The sequence below is a fragment of the Epinephelus fuscoguttatus genome, linkage group LG20 (assembly GCF_011397635.1).
Source record: "Epinephelus fuscoguttatus linkage group LG20, E.fuscoguttatus.final_Chr_v1".
Taxonomy (NCBI): domain Eukaryota; kingdom Metazoa; phylum Chordata; class Actinopteri; order Perciformes; family Serranidae; genus Epinephelus; species Epinephelus fuscoguttatus.
Window position 1 is genome coordinate 37,180,523 of NC_064771.1, and position 16,016 is coordinate 37,196,538.

At 40.7% G+C, this 16,016-nt stretch overlaps 2 protein-coding genes and 1 pseudogene across 6 annotated transcripts in view; 2 read left to right on the plus strand and 1 right to left on the minus strand.

The window, feature by feature from the left end:
- Positions 1–16,016, plus strand: part of LOC125880644 (stonustoxin subunit beta-like) — a 242,658-nt gene that overhangs the window by 124,752 nt on the left and 101,890 nt on the right. The gene's annotated exons all lie outside the window — the stretch shown is intronic.
- LOC125880642 (neoverrucotoxin subunit alpha-like) overlaps positions 1–16,016 on the plus strand; it is a 244,586-nt gene that overhangs the window by 95,367 nt on the left and 133,203 nt on the right. Inside the window, exons 1-2 of one of the 5 annotated variants that reach the window (XM_049563297.1) lie at positions 13,567–13,676; positions 15,232–15,328. The exons of 2 other annotated variants lie outside the window; for them this stretch is intronic. In XM_049563297.1, the coding sequence (XP_049419254.1) occupies positions 15,241–15,328 (88 nt within the window). In that variant the 5' untranslated portion in view covers positions 13,567–13,676; positions 15,232–15,240. Of the gene's footprint in view, positions 1–13,566; positions 13,677–15,231; positions 15,329–16,016 lie in introns of those variants that run through there. 2 more of the 5 variants (XM_049563296.1, XM_049563295.1) reach the window with 2 other exon arrangements.
- The window catches only part of LOC125880705 (retinal rod rhodopsin-sensitive cGMP 3',5'-cyclic phosphodiesterase subunit gamma-like), a 78,898-nt pseudogene that overhangs the window by 22,800 nt on the left and 40,082 nt on the right, over positions 1–16,016 (minus strand).

A 16,016-nucleotide genomic window follows, 5' to 3' on the forward strand; every position in this document is an offset into this window, starting at 1 on the left:
GGAGTACTTCAGCATGTCTTCAACATGAGCCTGAGTCTCCAGAGGGTCCCCTTGCCGTGGAAGACATCGTGCCTCGTTCCTGTGCCAAAGACGTCACGTCCCAGTGGCTCCAAGGACTACAGACCTGTGGCATTGACCTCCCACATCATGAAGACCCTGGAGAGACTCGTCTTGGAGCAGCTCCGGCCCATGGTCAAGCCACTTTTGGACCCCCTCCAGTTCGCCTATCAGCCCCGACTTGGAGTTGAGGACGCCATCATCTACCTGCTCAACCGCGTCTACGCCCATTTGGATAAGCCGAGCACTGTGAGGGTCATGTTTTTTGACTTCTCTAGTGCGTTCAACACCATCCGTCCAGCTCTACTGGGTGACAAGCTGACAGCAATGCAGGTGGATGCCCCCCTGGTGTCCTGGATTGTAGACTACTTGACTGGCAGACCACAGTATGTGCGCTTGCAACACTGTGTGTCAGACAGAGTGGTCAGCATTACCGGGGCCCCGCAGGGGACTGTCCTCTCTCCCGTCCTCGTCACCCGCTACACCACGGACTTCAGCTACCAGACAGAGTCTTGTCATCTTCAGAAGTTTTCTGATGACTCTGCTATAATTTTTTTGGGGGAGTTTTTCCTTATCCGCTCACGAGGGTCATAAGGACAGAGGGATGTCATATGCTGTAAAGCCCTGTGAGGCAAATTGTGATTTGTGATATTGGGCTTTATAAATAAAATTGATTGATTGATTGATTGATAGTTGGATGTATAACCAAGGGTGATGAGGATGAGTACAGGGCTGTTGTGGATAACTTTGTCACATGGTGTGAGCAGAACCATCTGCAGCTCAACGTGGCAAAGACAAAGGAACTGGCTGTGGATCTGAGGAGGACCAAGACACCGGTGACCCCTGTTTCCATCCAGGGGGTCAGTGTGGACATTGTAGAGGACTATAAGTACCTGGGGGTACACATTGACAGTAAACTGGACTGGGTTAAGAACACTAACGCTCTCTACAGGAAGGGCCAGAGCTGTCTCTATTTTCTGAGGCGACTGAGGTCCTTCAACATCTGCCGGACTATGCTCAGGATTTTCTATGAGTCTGTGGTGGCCAGTGCTATCCTCTATGCTGCTGTGTGCTGGGGCAGCAGGCTGAGGGTGGCGGACGCCAGCAGACTCAACAAACTGATCCGCAAGGCCAGTGACACTGTGAACGGAGTGTGACTCTCTGATGGTGGTGTCAGAGAGGAGGATGCTGTCTAAGCTACGAACTATCTTGGACAATGTCTCACACCCACTCCACCATGTGCTGGTCAGGCACAGGAGTACTTTCAGTGGGAGACTCATACCACCAAGATGTACCACTGAGCGCCACAGGAAATCATTCCTGTCTGTGGCCATCAAACTGTACAACTCCTCCCTCTGAGTGGCCCTGAGACTTTCACACACTGCAATAATTTAATTTAACTTGTGCAATAACCCCATTCACCCTGACTGTATATATTCTGTTTGTGTAAATTTTGTTTACAATATATATATATATATATATATATATATATATATATATATATTTACGTTTATGTTTGTTAATAATTCCGGTTTATTTAACTATATATTTGTTAATACTATTTTTTAAATTTCTTATATTTTCATGTATCTTTCCTCTTGCAAGGAGCACCTGTAACATAAATAATTTCCCCTCGGGGATCAATAAAGTATTTCTGATTCTGATTCTGATTCTAATGAGTCGTTACTGAGGAACTAAGGTACATAAAATTAGAGTAGTTAATGAGGAACTAATGAGGAACTAACTATTAGTTAATGGTCAGTTCTTCATTAACTCATGATCAAATTTCATAGAGAGGTTAATCACGACTTAATAATTAGTGAACTAGTTACTTCATCAGTGCAGAATCATTACTCAATAACCCATCCATTAGTTAACCTTTTTATGTCCTAAAGTAAAGTGACACATAATGAGTAGTCTTTCATTACTTCATCATCATCTTTACAATTAGTTCCTTAACAAAAATAATCACAGACAGCAGGATTCTTGAGAAGAGTTTAATTAATTATTTTCAGACCACATACACATTAATATGACCATCCATGTTATTCTGTACAAGGTGCTGACACACCAAACCGACATCAAAGAACTAGCAGCAACGAAAGCCAACTGTTGCATCGTCTACGTCGCCTCACGTCACCCTGTGTCAGTTGCATCTGAACACACCACAAAGACTACACCCAACGCTTGAAACTGTTACTCATTTATTTTGGCACTGCCCCATTGTCAAAAGACTCTGGAGTGATATTTGTAATTTTATCACGAACAATACTGTTTTGGAGGGATGTGCTGTTTGGACTTTTTGACTTTAACAGAAATACGGCAAAACCCAATCAAAGATTTATTATTAATCTCATCTTACTTTTGGCAAGATTTCACATTCACAAATGTAAGTTTACACACAGAAAACCTTTTGTTGCGTTACATCGATTCCATTAAATTTTCCCTTAATCAAAAGGCAATCAAAACCATTAATATTTGTGATCATTTTAATATTTTCTTGTAAACTCTTATCCCCCCCGGCATATGTGATATATGACATATATGTGTAATGTTGAAGATCTGCATTCTGTAAACTTCCTGTCTTAAATAAAGTTGTGAGGGAAAAAAAGAAGACTACATCCGACGGCCAAGTAGCACGTACATTCTGCGCCTGCGTGAAAGGAAATAACACAAAAAGGGACACCGGAAGTCCGTTGAATGCACGAGATCAACAAAGTAGCGCGGAGTGAGAGAGTGGTACATCCTGTCAGCCGAGGGGTTTCCTATCTGTGCAGCCGAGCACCGCAGCACCTCCACGGACTATTACATCCAGACGCTCCCGGTGTTTCCTCCGCAGGCTCCACTTCACTCAGCTGCCCGATAAACCCGCTGCTTCTTCCCACTTTAACCTGAATAACAAACCAGGGCTCAGTGCTCCGGTTGGATCCAAACGGAGAGCCGGGGCTAACATTAGCTGGGAAGCTAGCGGAGGCTAACTGGCTGCTTCCCTCTGGTCATGCTGCGGCTTTTTTGTGTACCCTAAAGTAAAGTGAGACATCAAAATGAGTAGGTAATGATTCAGTCTCATTACCTACTCATTAGTTACTCTTTTTGTGTACCCTAAAGTAAAGTGAGACGGTAATGATAATGGTAATGAGTACTGAATCATTACCTACTCATTTTGATGTCTCACTTTACTTTAGGGTACACAAAAAGGGTAGGTAATGATTAAGTAATAGTTAGTTCCTTATTAGTTCCTCAGTAACTACTGAAATTTGATCAGGAGTTATTGAAGAACTGACCATTAACTAATAGTTAGTTCCTCATTCATTCCAAATTTGTTTCATTGTAACTACTTTAAATTTTGTGCACCTCAAACAACTGTACTGTGAACAACGGTGTGATCAGTATACAGTACTTTACACGCAGCCCCCATGATAAATTCTTTAAGCTTAGCCTACCTAAAATGTGACACACTATCATATTTATTTCTAAGGCATCATCGTACAGAATAACATGGATGGTCACATTAATGTGTATGTGGTCTGAAAATAATGAATAAACGTTTTCTCAAGAATCCTGCTGTCTGATTATTTTTTGTTAAGGAACTAATTGTAAAGATGATGATGAAGTAATGAAAGACTACTCATTATGTGTCACTTTACTTTAGGACTTAAAAAGGTTAACTAATGGATGGGTTATTGAGTAATGATTCTGCACTGATGAAGTAACTAGTTCACTAATTATTAAGTCGTGATGAACTCCTCTATGAAATTTGATCATGAGTTAATTAAGAACTGACCATTAACTAATAGTTAGTTCCTCATTAGTTCCTCAGTAACTACTCTAATTTTGTGTAGCTTATTGTAAATTGTTACTGGCTGGATTACTGTAACTCCCTATTATTCAACAGTTGTTGAAAAAAAAATTAAAAATCAAACTAGGCTTCCTGTATAGAATTAAAGGCTGTCTGTTTTCTTCCAGCCATAAAACTATTGTGCAGTCAACCTTCATGTCTGTTCTGGACTATGGTGACATTCTGTATTGTCATGCTGCTCCATCAACACTTCAGCACTTAAACCCTGTGTATCACAGTGCATTACGGTTTATCACAAATGATGCATTTCGTACTCGTCATTGTTCTCTGTATCAAACAGTTGGATGGACTTCCTTACAGACAAGAAGAAATATCCATCTCATGTTATTCATTTTTAAAGCTCTACTGTTAAAGCTACCAAACTACCTCACATCTCTTCTTTCAAATCCAGTAACTACAGTACACGATCCAGTAACTACCTAACCTTAGATATCCCCTGCATGCGCACAAATGTTGGTAGATCTGGTTTCAAGTACTATGCACCTTTTAAATGGAACGAGTTACAATCGACCCTCAAACTTGAATCTCTTGCTCCTCTTGGAGTTTTTAAAACTTCTCTATCCGATGTTTTTCATGATTCATGTAATTGTTTTTATTAATTCCTTGTTGTGTTGTTCCTGCTTGTGTCTGTGAGTTTTTGTTGTTATGGATGTTGCTTTGTTCTCAGGTCTCTCTTGAAAAAGAGATCTTGATCTCAATGAGACTGCCTGATTAAATAAAGATTAAATAAAATAAAAATAAAATATTATCAGGTAGCTCTAGTAAGTCCTTAAAAACTCTCCAGCTAATTCAGAATGCAGCAGCACGTGTACTAACAGGAACTAAGAAACGAGATCATATTTCTCCTGTTTTAGCTTCTCTGCACTGGCTCCCTGTAAAATCCAGAATTGAATTTAAAATCCTACTGTTAACTTATAAAGCTCTAAATGGTCAAGCTCCGTCATATCTTAGAGAGCTCATAGTGCCATATTATCCCACCAGAACACTGCGCTCTGAGAACGCAGGGTTACTCGTGGTCCCTAAAGTCTCCAAAAGTAGATCAGGAGCCAGAGCCTTCAGCTATCAGGCTCCTCTCCTGTGGAATCATCTTCCTGTTACAGTCCGGGAGGCAGACACCGTCTCCACATTTAAGACTAGACTTAAGACTTTCCTCTTTGATAAAGCTTATAGTTAGGGCTGGCTCAGGCTTGCCCTGTACCAGCCCCTAGTTAGGCTGACTTAGGCCTAGTCTGCCGGAGGACCCCCCTATAATACACCGGGCACCTTCTCTCCTTCTCTCTCTCTCGTATCCTATTACTGCATCTTGCTAACTCGGCCATTCTGGATGTCACTAACTCGGCTTCTTCTCCGGAGCCTTTGTGCTCCACTGTCTCTCAGATTAACTCATATCACAGCGGTGCCTGGACAGCGTGACGTGTGTGGTTGTGCTGCTGCCGTGGTCCTGCCAGATGCCTCCTGCTGCTGCTGCTGCCATCATTAGTCATTAGTCATACTTCTTCTGTTATTATACACATATGACTATTGTCACACATGTATACTGCCAGATATTAATACATACTTTCAACATATTGTACCACAGTAGCCAGAACTATAACTATAATATTATTACTTTCAATAATGTTGTTGTAAGCTACTGTCATTACCTGCATCTCTCTCTCTCTCTCTCTCTCTCTCTCTCTCTCTCTGTCTCATTGTGTCATGTGGATTACTGTTAATTTGTTACGCTGATCTGTTCTGTACGACATCTATTGCACGTCTGTCCGTCCTGGAAGAGGGATCCCTCCTCAGTAGAGCTTAGACCGGGCCCAAAAAAATCCAGCCCGACCCTATGGGGTGCCGTTTGTAAAGTGGCTCACGAAAAATAACATCAACATTTTGCCACATTTAGCTTCAAACAATGTTTAAAAAGTGTTGTGAATTTTTTAACGCCACCTTTTACCACATTTACAGCAATATTTGTTAACTTAGAAATATATTAAATAGTTAAATCTAAATATTAAATGTGGCACCTAAATGTTAAATCTAAATGTTAAATCTAAATCTAAATGCTAAATTTAAATCTAAATCTAAATATTAAATCTAAATCTAAATGTTAAATCTAAATGCTAAATATAAATATAAATGTTAAATCTAAATCTAAATTTAAATGTTAAATCTAAATCTAAATGGTAAATGTTAAATCTAAATGTTCTGGGTGAAACTAAATATTTACCTAATATGCAAATTCACACTGCCGGTCACCGGAAGTACCAAAATAAAAGCTCGAGATAGTCAGACTGTGTTTATAGAATCAAATAACGAATTAAAACCAACTTATCGGGGGAACTGAACACTTGAACATACATTAGCGTGATAATAACTACCTAAAATAACAAGAAGCATGTTTGGAGAAATTTTATTTGACATGTACTTTGAGTTGTTAGTGTCCCTTCGGAGGGATTAACAACCGTCAGTTCTTAGCCCCGTTAGCAGTGTCTGTAATGACTCATTAACTCTTAAACGGTCCGTGAAAAAACTATTTTTTTCTAGTGGATGTCTTAGTTACAACATGATTGAGCTAGCAAAGCAGTTTTGTGTTGCGATGTGTGGTATTTATTCAGTTTTGGGAAATCACGATGTCTAGAAAGCATCAGTGGCCGCAGCAGCAGCAAAGCTAACATCAGGACGTCATCTGCCAGCTAACAGCTAACGGTTAGCCCCGCTAATCTACGATCACCATGTTATTATTTCAGAACGTGATAGTAATGTTTGTTCAATCATTGTGTTTATAGACTTTACAAACACCAGATTAGTCTAAACGGTGATATAGTGACGTGAAAAACATGAGATATTCATATATATGGACGAATTCGGCGAGCGATTTGTGTATGCCGCTATCTTGTGGCGGGGCCATTGCTGCGGTGACGTGTGTCAGTCATCAATTCATTATGCTGTCATTGTGAACTGACTCTCTACAATGACAGCATCATAAATAGCTGGATTGATGATGTTAGACAGTGGCCTCCGGTAACTGATGAAGGTATCTTAAATGAGTACCGATATGAATATAGAAATTAATCATTTGTTTGAGCGATAAGCAGGAAAGATTAGAGTAATAGGGAGATAACAGACTGTATCATTAAACACTGTGTAATATAATGTTAGCATACGTTACGTGTGCTGACATTAGCAAGCTAGCAGCGTGACATTTAATCATTATGGACAGGCTACGTGACTAAAAACAACAACAACACGTGTTTGTGTTTTGTTTTAGGTATTCAAGAATATTTTATTGATCGCCTGGCCTCCGATGACCAGAAAAACGGCAATTAAGGTTACAGGTCTCTGATTGAGGGTCAAAATTACCTGAGCTCCGGATGGGTCGGGCAAATTTTACACCACCTTATATTGTACCTATATTATAGGTACAATATAGGTATATATAGTACCTATATTGTACCACATCATATTGATCGCCTTCAATATGATGTGATGGTCACGTAGCCTGTCCATAATGATTAAATGTTACGCTGCTAGCTTGCTAACGTCAGCACGTTAACGTTATATTACACAGTGTTTAATGATACAGTCTGTTATGTTCCTATTACTCTAATCTAAAATTTGCATATTAGCTAAATATTTAGTTTCACCCAGAACATTTAGATTTAACATTTAACATTTAGATTTCGATTTAATATTTAGATTTAACATCTAGATTTATATTTATATTTATATTTAGCATTTAGATTTCGATTTAATATTTAGATTTAGATTTAACATTTAGATTTAGATTTAATATTTAGATTTAACATTTAACATTGCCACACTTAATATTTAGATTTAACTATTTAGGTGCCACATTTAATATTTAGATTTAACTATTTAATATATTTCTAAGTTAACAAATATTGCTGTAAATGTGGTAAAAGGTGACGTTAAAAAATTCACAACACTTTTTTAAACATTGTTTGAAGCTAAATGTGGCAAAATGTTGATGTTATTTTCAGCGTGAGACTTTACAAACGGCACCCCATACGACCCGGCCCGTCCAATTAACTGTAATTATGGGCCCGAGCCCAATTTAAACCCAACATTTTTCAATAAGTTGGCTGTTATAATTAAGAGTATTAAACCACAATTCTTGTTATTTGAATGACAGAAATATAGGATCTTAATGAATGGCGCAACACGGAAGCATGATTATGTAATAAAACAGGTGTGTATTTTAGGATCCAGGTGGTGAAGGGCTGTGCGCGCACAATGTGTGGAAAGGATGACGCAGTTATTCGGCAATTAAACCACCATTTATTACTGAACAGTACAGGTTACTGTTGGCCGTAACCACGCCAAAACAACCAATAAACAACAACTTAGCTGTAACTCCATCTGTGCACTCCTGCTCTCTCCTCCAGCTCGCTCATACACACACCAGCATGCGCACTCACACAGCCCTCCTCATCCCCGGCTCAACCGCACCCCGCACCTCATTCAATCCCAAATATACCATTAACTCACAGAACATTGACATTATAGCAGAACATTTACTGCAGGGTCGCTACAATACATAGCCTATAACATTATCAAATCATAGCTTAAAAAAAAAAAAACAGAAAAAGAACCCCCATCATATCTGACCGGCCCGGCCTGGGCCCGTCAGAGGGACGGGGGCTCCCGGCCCTACCCGACTTGGGCTCTGCTCGGGCCGAGAATCTCAGCTCTACTCCTCAGTTGCTCTTCCTGAGGTTTCTACCGTTTTTTTTACCCGTTCAAGGTTTTTTTGGGGAGTTTTTCCTGATCAGCTGTGAGGGTCGGAAGGACAGAGGGATGTCGTATGCTGTAAAGCCCTGTGAGGCAAATTGTGATTTGTGATATTGGGCTTTAAAAATAAAATTGATTGACTGATTGAAATTGACGTGTTCCAACAGCGTGGCTTCGTAGTGACAGAGTGCAGGTACCAGACTGACCTGCCTGCAGTCCACACCTGTCTCCCACTGAACATGAGTGGAACATGATGAAGCACAAAATACGACAACATCAACCCCGGACTGTTGAGACACTGAAGGCGTAGCTCAAGCAAGAACAGGGGTCCGTTTCACAAAGCAGGTTCAACAAACTCTGAGTCTAATCCTGAACTCTGAGTTGATCTACTCTGAGATAGGAAACTCTGAGTTTCTGGTTCCAGAACAGCTGATTTGAATCAGTTTAATCAACTCGGAGTAGTTTCACCTGGAGTTAAGCGCGTGCACCACAACTATAAAAAGCCAGCATCAATGGAGCCCCGATTCGACGAGTCACCATGGCAACGGGGAAGAGGAAAGCCGCGTTTTTCACCCCACTAGAATTAGAAATCTTAATGCGCTCATACGGCGAGTTTGCACACGTTTTCAAAACGAAGTGCAACACCGCTGCAGCTGCAAAAGAGAGGGAGACGGCGTGGGAGAACATTGCTGCTCCATTCAATGCATAAGTTTACATGTAGTCCTTTGCAACCACAATAATATTACAGGGGAAAACTGCTTGAATGGTAGCCTATTAATTTATTTCATTTAGGTGCAATCCCGCGGGGGAGAGGCGCACTTGGCAGCAGCTTAGGATGAAATATAAAAACATTGTTCAAACAGGTAAGACCTCGGCATAATCTCATGGGGGTGCCTCATTTTGATCATGTTTTACATTGTAAAGTAAATATTAAGTGGCTGTTTGACTGTGCAGTTGTTTTATCCCCAACATAATGCTGTTTTCACACACATCAATGTCTTCTCATCTATATCATGTTCTGTTAAATAATTAAGTCTGTTTAAACTAACACAGACTTCTACTCAGCCAACAGAAAGAAGGCAGATGCCTGTAAAACGAGCACACTTTTCTGACCGCCCTGCATACAGTTGCCTTACTCAAGTGCTCAGTGTCTCCGACATTGTACAAAAAACTTCCATTCGCAAAGAAACGCAACGCAACACACAATATCTCCTGGGATGTGAGAGCATGACTATGACTGGTAATGTTGCAAATGTAAGGATGGATTAGGTTGTGTATGTAGATGATGGACTGTGACTTGAAACGGTACAGCTCAAAAAGATAATTGTGTGGAAATGCTAGAACATGTATGCGCGGTCTGATAACCATCTCCCAACGAATATTTAACTATCTGCACAGTAATGCTGCATCTTCATCCACGGGATCGTTATCAAAAGGACATGCCATGTTAGTGGAAAAAAGTCGCCACCTACTGTGCCTGATGGACTTCTAATATACTGACTCTGATTTTCTTAATGATTTTTTTAATGACAGACGGCAGAACCAGGCTACGCCAAAACTCGCCTGCTGACTGAATGAATGAGGAAATCAGATGGAGTGTGTGGCTCTGAAAGAGGGCGGAGACAGAGAGAAACTGGAGGTTCATTGAGAAAAATCTGGTCCCGACCAGGTTAGGTTCATAGAGTCTGTTACTACGGTAACTGACCAAGAGCTTAAGTTACCTCTCTCTCTGAAACAGGCTAGAGTTACCCCTCTTTCTCTGGTTTGAGTTACCTCCCTTTTTGAAATAGAAAACTCAGAGTTTCCCTCATTTCAGGGTTAACAGACTCTGAGTTTTCACTAAACCTGCTTTGTGAAACGGACCCCAGGAAAAAATTTACTTTCAAAACTTTAACTATTAGTATTATTAGTTATTATTATTACACTAATAATACTAATAGTTATGAGTGTTGTTAAAAGAAAATGTGATGTCACACAGTGGTAAACATGCTCATGCCCCAACTGTTTTGGAAGATGTTGAAGACCTCAAAGTCAGAATGAGTGTGAATTTACAAAGAACAATGACATTTACACTGTGCTGATGGTCGCTGAGGTTGGTCAGGTAATTATTGGTGTTGTTGATGACGTCTCAGAAGCTCATGTTATCAAGTACAAATGAAGCTCAGTTGAAGTTCATTCAGGATGCTTCTCTCCCTCTCAGTTGAAGTCAGTTTAACAGGCTTTATTGGTAGGACATTAATATGTGTTGCCCAAACACAAAAACAATTCAAATGCAGTGAATGAAAAGTGATAACACATGTAACATTAGTCAACACAGCAAAATAGGTCAATACACTGGTGAGCAAAATACAAAACTATATGTACAGTATGTACGTTTATGAGTATACGCATCTCATATGTGTTTACCTATAAACATGTTTTATGTTTGTGTGTGAAAACAAACAAACAAATATGATGTAGAGGAGTAAATCAAAAAAGAATACTGTGAGCTGTAAGAAGGAGATGAGCTGCTGCTTTTATGTGTTGCTGTTGTTTGTGTGTGTGTGTGTGTGTGTGTGTGTGTAGCTTTATGTAATACATGTAATCCATACATACAATATACATGAAGCCTTTGATGTTTGGAAGTTAAAAGTTGAAGACGAAATCCTGAAGTTGGAAAAAGCCTCAATTTTTCACTCTCGTCGTGCGGACGGGTTAATTTTGGCAATTTTTAAAGAACATACCTTCCAAACCTACATTTTCTTTAAAACTCACTAAAAGTTATCTCCAAAAATTATCACTGAAATGATCGGCAAAATTTGGAAATTTGGCAAAATGTTGAAGGAATGTTTTCTTTAAAAGTCTGCAGTGAAATAAATACAAAATACAGCCATTTAAATGTATACGCCCCTCCTCTGAGCCAAAGTAAAAAACATGAGTTCCTCCTAAGTGCTTAAAAAATGATTTGACATGCCTCCCTCTTTCTGCAACAACCCCTTCTCTCTCATAGATGATGAACAATCCCTTATTTGTTGAATTCATTCTTCATTCAACAAGAGAATGGGAAAGTTGAGGAATGGTCTAAAAACACCTGTTTGGAGCATTCAACAGGTAAACAGGTGAATTGGTAACAGATTAAAGTATCATGATTGGGTATTAAGGAGCATCCTGGAAACGCTCAGTACCTGACCCAAAGTGGTGTGACCAGTCCATCATGGACATCGTGTGCTCCGGGACCATCCAGCCAGCATCTGTGATGGAGTGGAGGTGCATCATGGGTATCTTCACATGTGTGAAGGCTCCATAAATGCTGAAAGTTACATACAGGTTTTGGGGCAACATATGCTGCCATCCAGACGACGTCTTTTTCAGGGACGTCCCTGCTTATTCCAGCGAGCCAGTGAGACACACTGTGCACGTTTTTATTTTATTTATTTATTTATTTATTTATTTATGTATTTATGTATTTGACCTTTATTTAACCAGGCAAGTCATTAAGAACAAATTCTTATTTACAATGGCGGCCTGGCAAAAATAGCAAGAGCCTCTTGAGGAGAAGGGAACAGGGATTAGAGGGTATCAAAGATAAAAGAAACAGCAACACATACAATGTGCACCACATAAAAGACAAACAGCATAAAGTGGCTAACAGACAGCAGCATCACGTAGCATAGCAACAACAAAAATAGCGCACACATGCAGCAGGACGGACAATGCAACATCAGCAAAAAACAAAACAAGCAATGCAACAAACAACAACAAACAGACAAACAACAAATAGCAAGACAGACTGGCACAGCAATAACAATAGCAGCAGGAAGAAGAAGCATACAATGAGCAAACAGAAGGCAGCCGACAGTCAGAAGTTCCAGAAAGAAATACGACTGGGTCAAGTGTTTCAACAGCGTGGCTTCGTAGTGACAGAGTGCAGGTACCAGACTGACCTGCCTGCAGTCCACACCTGTCTCCCACTGAACATGAGTGGAACATGATGAAGCACAAAATATGACAACTGTCCAAATGCACATCCAACTCCTGCAGCAAGACATCTTTCAGCAGTTAGAAACTATAAAAATACTGGAAACACTTCAAGTTTTGCTCCCCCTGCAGATGAACCCAGGAACCTGTATGTAGGAGTGTCAGAAATCTCAGAAATGGTCAAAAATCATACTGATTTGATTTTCATCAAATATATAATGGAATAACATCAAATATATGGTATGAACAATATGAAATATTCCTTTTTTATATTTTTTAAAAGTAAATGTATTATCTTTGCATCACAACCTTTACCATAACACAGTTCAACCATTTGGTTGAGTGTGGCTTTAGACAGTGAAAAATCATACTTTTGATTGTTTTTAAATGTCTAACAGGATGTGATAAGTGACAACATTTTATATCCAAAAGGTCAAAGGTCAGCTTGACTGTGACATCATCATGTTTTAACGTCATATCTCAGGAGCAGAAGGGAGACATTTGGTCAGATACTGAATTGGTGACTCTAATCTTGAAACTGTGCTGATCGTATAGATCTTCTGTGTTGCAGGTTGAAGCGTCCATGTTTTCACTGACACGGACCTGTTTGTACCCAGTGGTTCAGTAGTTCAGGCTGTAGACAGCAAGTTTGTTGAAGGATGTATTTTCTTTTCCTTTGTATTTAAGGACTTATAAAACACATGGATTATGTGGATTCACATTTTTATTTTAATGAATGTTGTGTTGTTTTGGGATGCCTGGGTTGCAGTGTCAGGATAGTTAAATATGTGTCCCATAAAGTCTGTCAGACGCGAGTTAAGGAAGCGCTCTGCCTGTTGCCTGTCTCATTATCTCCCTGTTCTACTGGCCTCAGGTCACGGCCCTGTCACATTGACAAATGGTTGTTGTCAGGCGTGTTGAGGCGTGTCATGGGAGGAGTTAATAGAAGAGAGTATCTGACAGTATATAAGTCACCTTTCAACATCACAGATCATCAGACTGGAAGCTCCAGCTGCAAGTCAACAAGACTCTCACACAACTCAGCTGATCTGCACAACTTGACCAGGTGAGGACAAACTGGGGGGCAGAGACAGAGGGAGACAAAGACAGATGTGTATTTAGACTTTTACTGAACTGTGGTGCAGTGGTTAGCATTGTCACCTCACAGCAAGAGGGTTCCAAGGAGGTTGGCATCAGCAGACCTAAGAGTGCCGGAGGGAGTGTGCTGGTGGAGGGCTCAGACAGGTAGGGGGCCAGGTTGTGGAGATCTTTGAAAGTGATGATATGGAGTTTGAAGTGGATACGCTGGGAATGGGGAGCCAGTGGAGGTTATGAAGGACGGGGGTGATGTGGTCACAGGTCCAGGAGTGTGTGAGAAGACAAGCACATGAGTTCTCGATATTTTGAAGTTTCTTGAGTGTTTTGGATGATAAGCCGTAGAGGAAGCTATTGCAGTTGTCGAGTCTGGAGGTGATGAATGTGTGGATTAGAGTCTGATGTTCCTGAGATGGAAGAAGGCTGTTTTGGTGATGTGTTGGTCAAAAGAGAGGGTTTGATCAAAGATGACACCAAGGATAGGGACATAGGGGGAGCAGAGCACAGTGGAGCCATCGATGGAGAGGGTTTGATGGTTATGGGTGGGTTTGATGAGAGATTTGGGGCCGATGATGATGACTTCTGATTTGTCACAGTTAAGTTTTAGGAAGTTGGTTTGCAGCCAGGATTTTATTTCGGTGATGCAGCTGGTGATGGTACAGTGAGTGGCAGGAGTGATGGCTTTGGTGGAGATGTGGAGCTGAATGTCATCAGCAAAGCAGTGAAACTGAAGTCCATAACGGCAGATTATGTGACCAAGGGAGAGAATGTACAGGATGAAGAGGAGGGGGCCGAGAACTGAACCTTGCGGAACACCTTGGCAGAGGGGAGCAGTGGGGTATTTGCAATTGTTTATGCTGATGATCAGGTGTCTGTTGGAGAGGTAGGAATTGAGCCAGGAGAGAGCAGTGCCGGTGATGTTAAGAGTGGTTTCAAGGCGGGAGAGAAGGAAGGAATGGTTGATGATGTTGAATGCTGCACTCAGGTCAAGTAGTATGAGTATGTTGAGCCAGTAGATAGGGAGGAGTTTATTATTGTTGTGATGAGCGGTGATAAAGTGGGAAGGCAGGCCTTGATAAGATGGGATGGGATAGGGTCCAGGGTGCAAGTGGCAGCTTTCATTCCCACCATGAGAACAGGTAAGTCTGTGAGGGAGATTGGGGTGAACTGAGAGAGAGATAGGCGGGTCAAAAAGGAGGTGTGAATGGTTGTCTGTCTCTATGTGTCAGCCCTGTGATAGTCTGGTGACCTGTCCAGGGTGAACTCTGCCTCTCACCCAATGTTTGCTGGGATAGGCTAAGCGGTTACGGAAAATGAATGAATGAATGAATGAACTCTTTAAAACTATCAGCATCAGACTGGTGTCTACAGAGAAATATTGCATTTCTAAGACTGTCGTTCTTTCTGTCTCTGATCTTTGTCGTCCTCTCTGGAGGACAGTTGACTCCATGTTATAAACTCTCAACACATATGACAGAAGGGTGTAAATTAAGTACTGAGTGCTGTGTGGTTACTTTTCCCTACAGGTTGGAGAAATGGCCTCAGACATGACAGTTGCTTCTCTGGGTCGACCCTTTGGCCTAGGAATGCTCTATGATGCTCGCAGAGATGCACTGATCCCAGGTCAGTCTTGACTTAGACTATATATTTACCTGTCACAGCTCTGCTTACAGGAACTTTGAAATCATTTCATGAAGCACAAACATAATGTTAACCTCTTCAACATTCGTACTCAGTATAAAAAGAATTGGGAGATGCTTTGTAGTTCCATTTATCAGTTGATCTTTGGAAGACAGGATATTCATGTGGTATCAGTTCATATATCATCTTGCAATAAATAAAAAAAATGGAGTCGTCTGTGTAGATTGTGAGGGGCGTGGCCATTGCAAAATGAAATTTTTCAGCCTTTATTATAGCGCCCCCTTCTGGCTGGATGGCATCATGGGTATTTGCCAAAACATTTCTCAAGAAACTCATTGACCAGTCAGCTGAGTGCAAGCAGCGGTGGTGGGCAGGGCGGAGGCCAGATCCAGAATTTCTCAATAAGGAAGAGGAAATAGAGCCCCCCTTTTCAGAGTTTTTTTTTTTTTTTTTGCACTTTTTATTGGAGAAATGTTCGACAAAATATTAATCATAGGAGAGTATTTATTTTACATACTTTAAAGGAATACTTACACTACACAACAATCATTTGTAAATCAGTTAGTCACACTGTGTGACCTTGAATTCATGAAGAAAACCTTGTTTTTCTCACATGCCTCCATCGAAAACAGTGAACGTAGTGATTTATTAGTTAATTTGGATCAATATT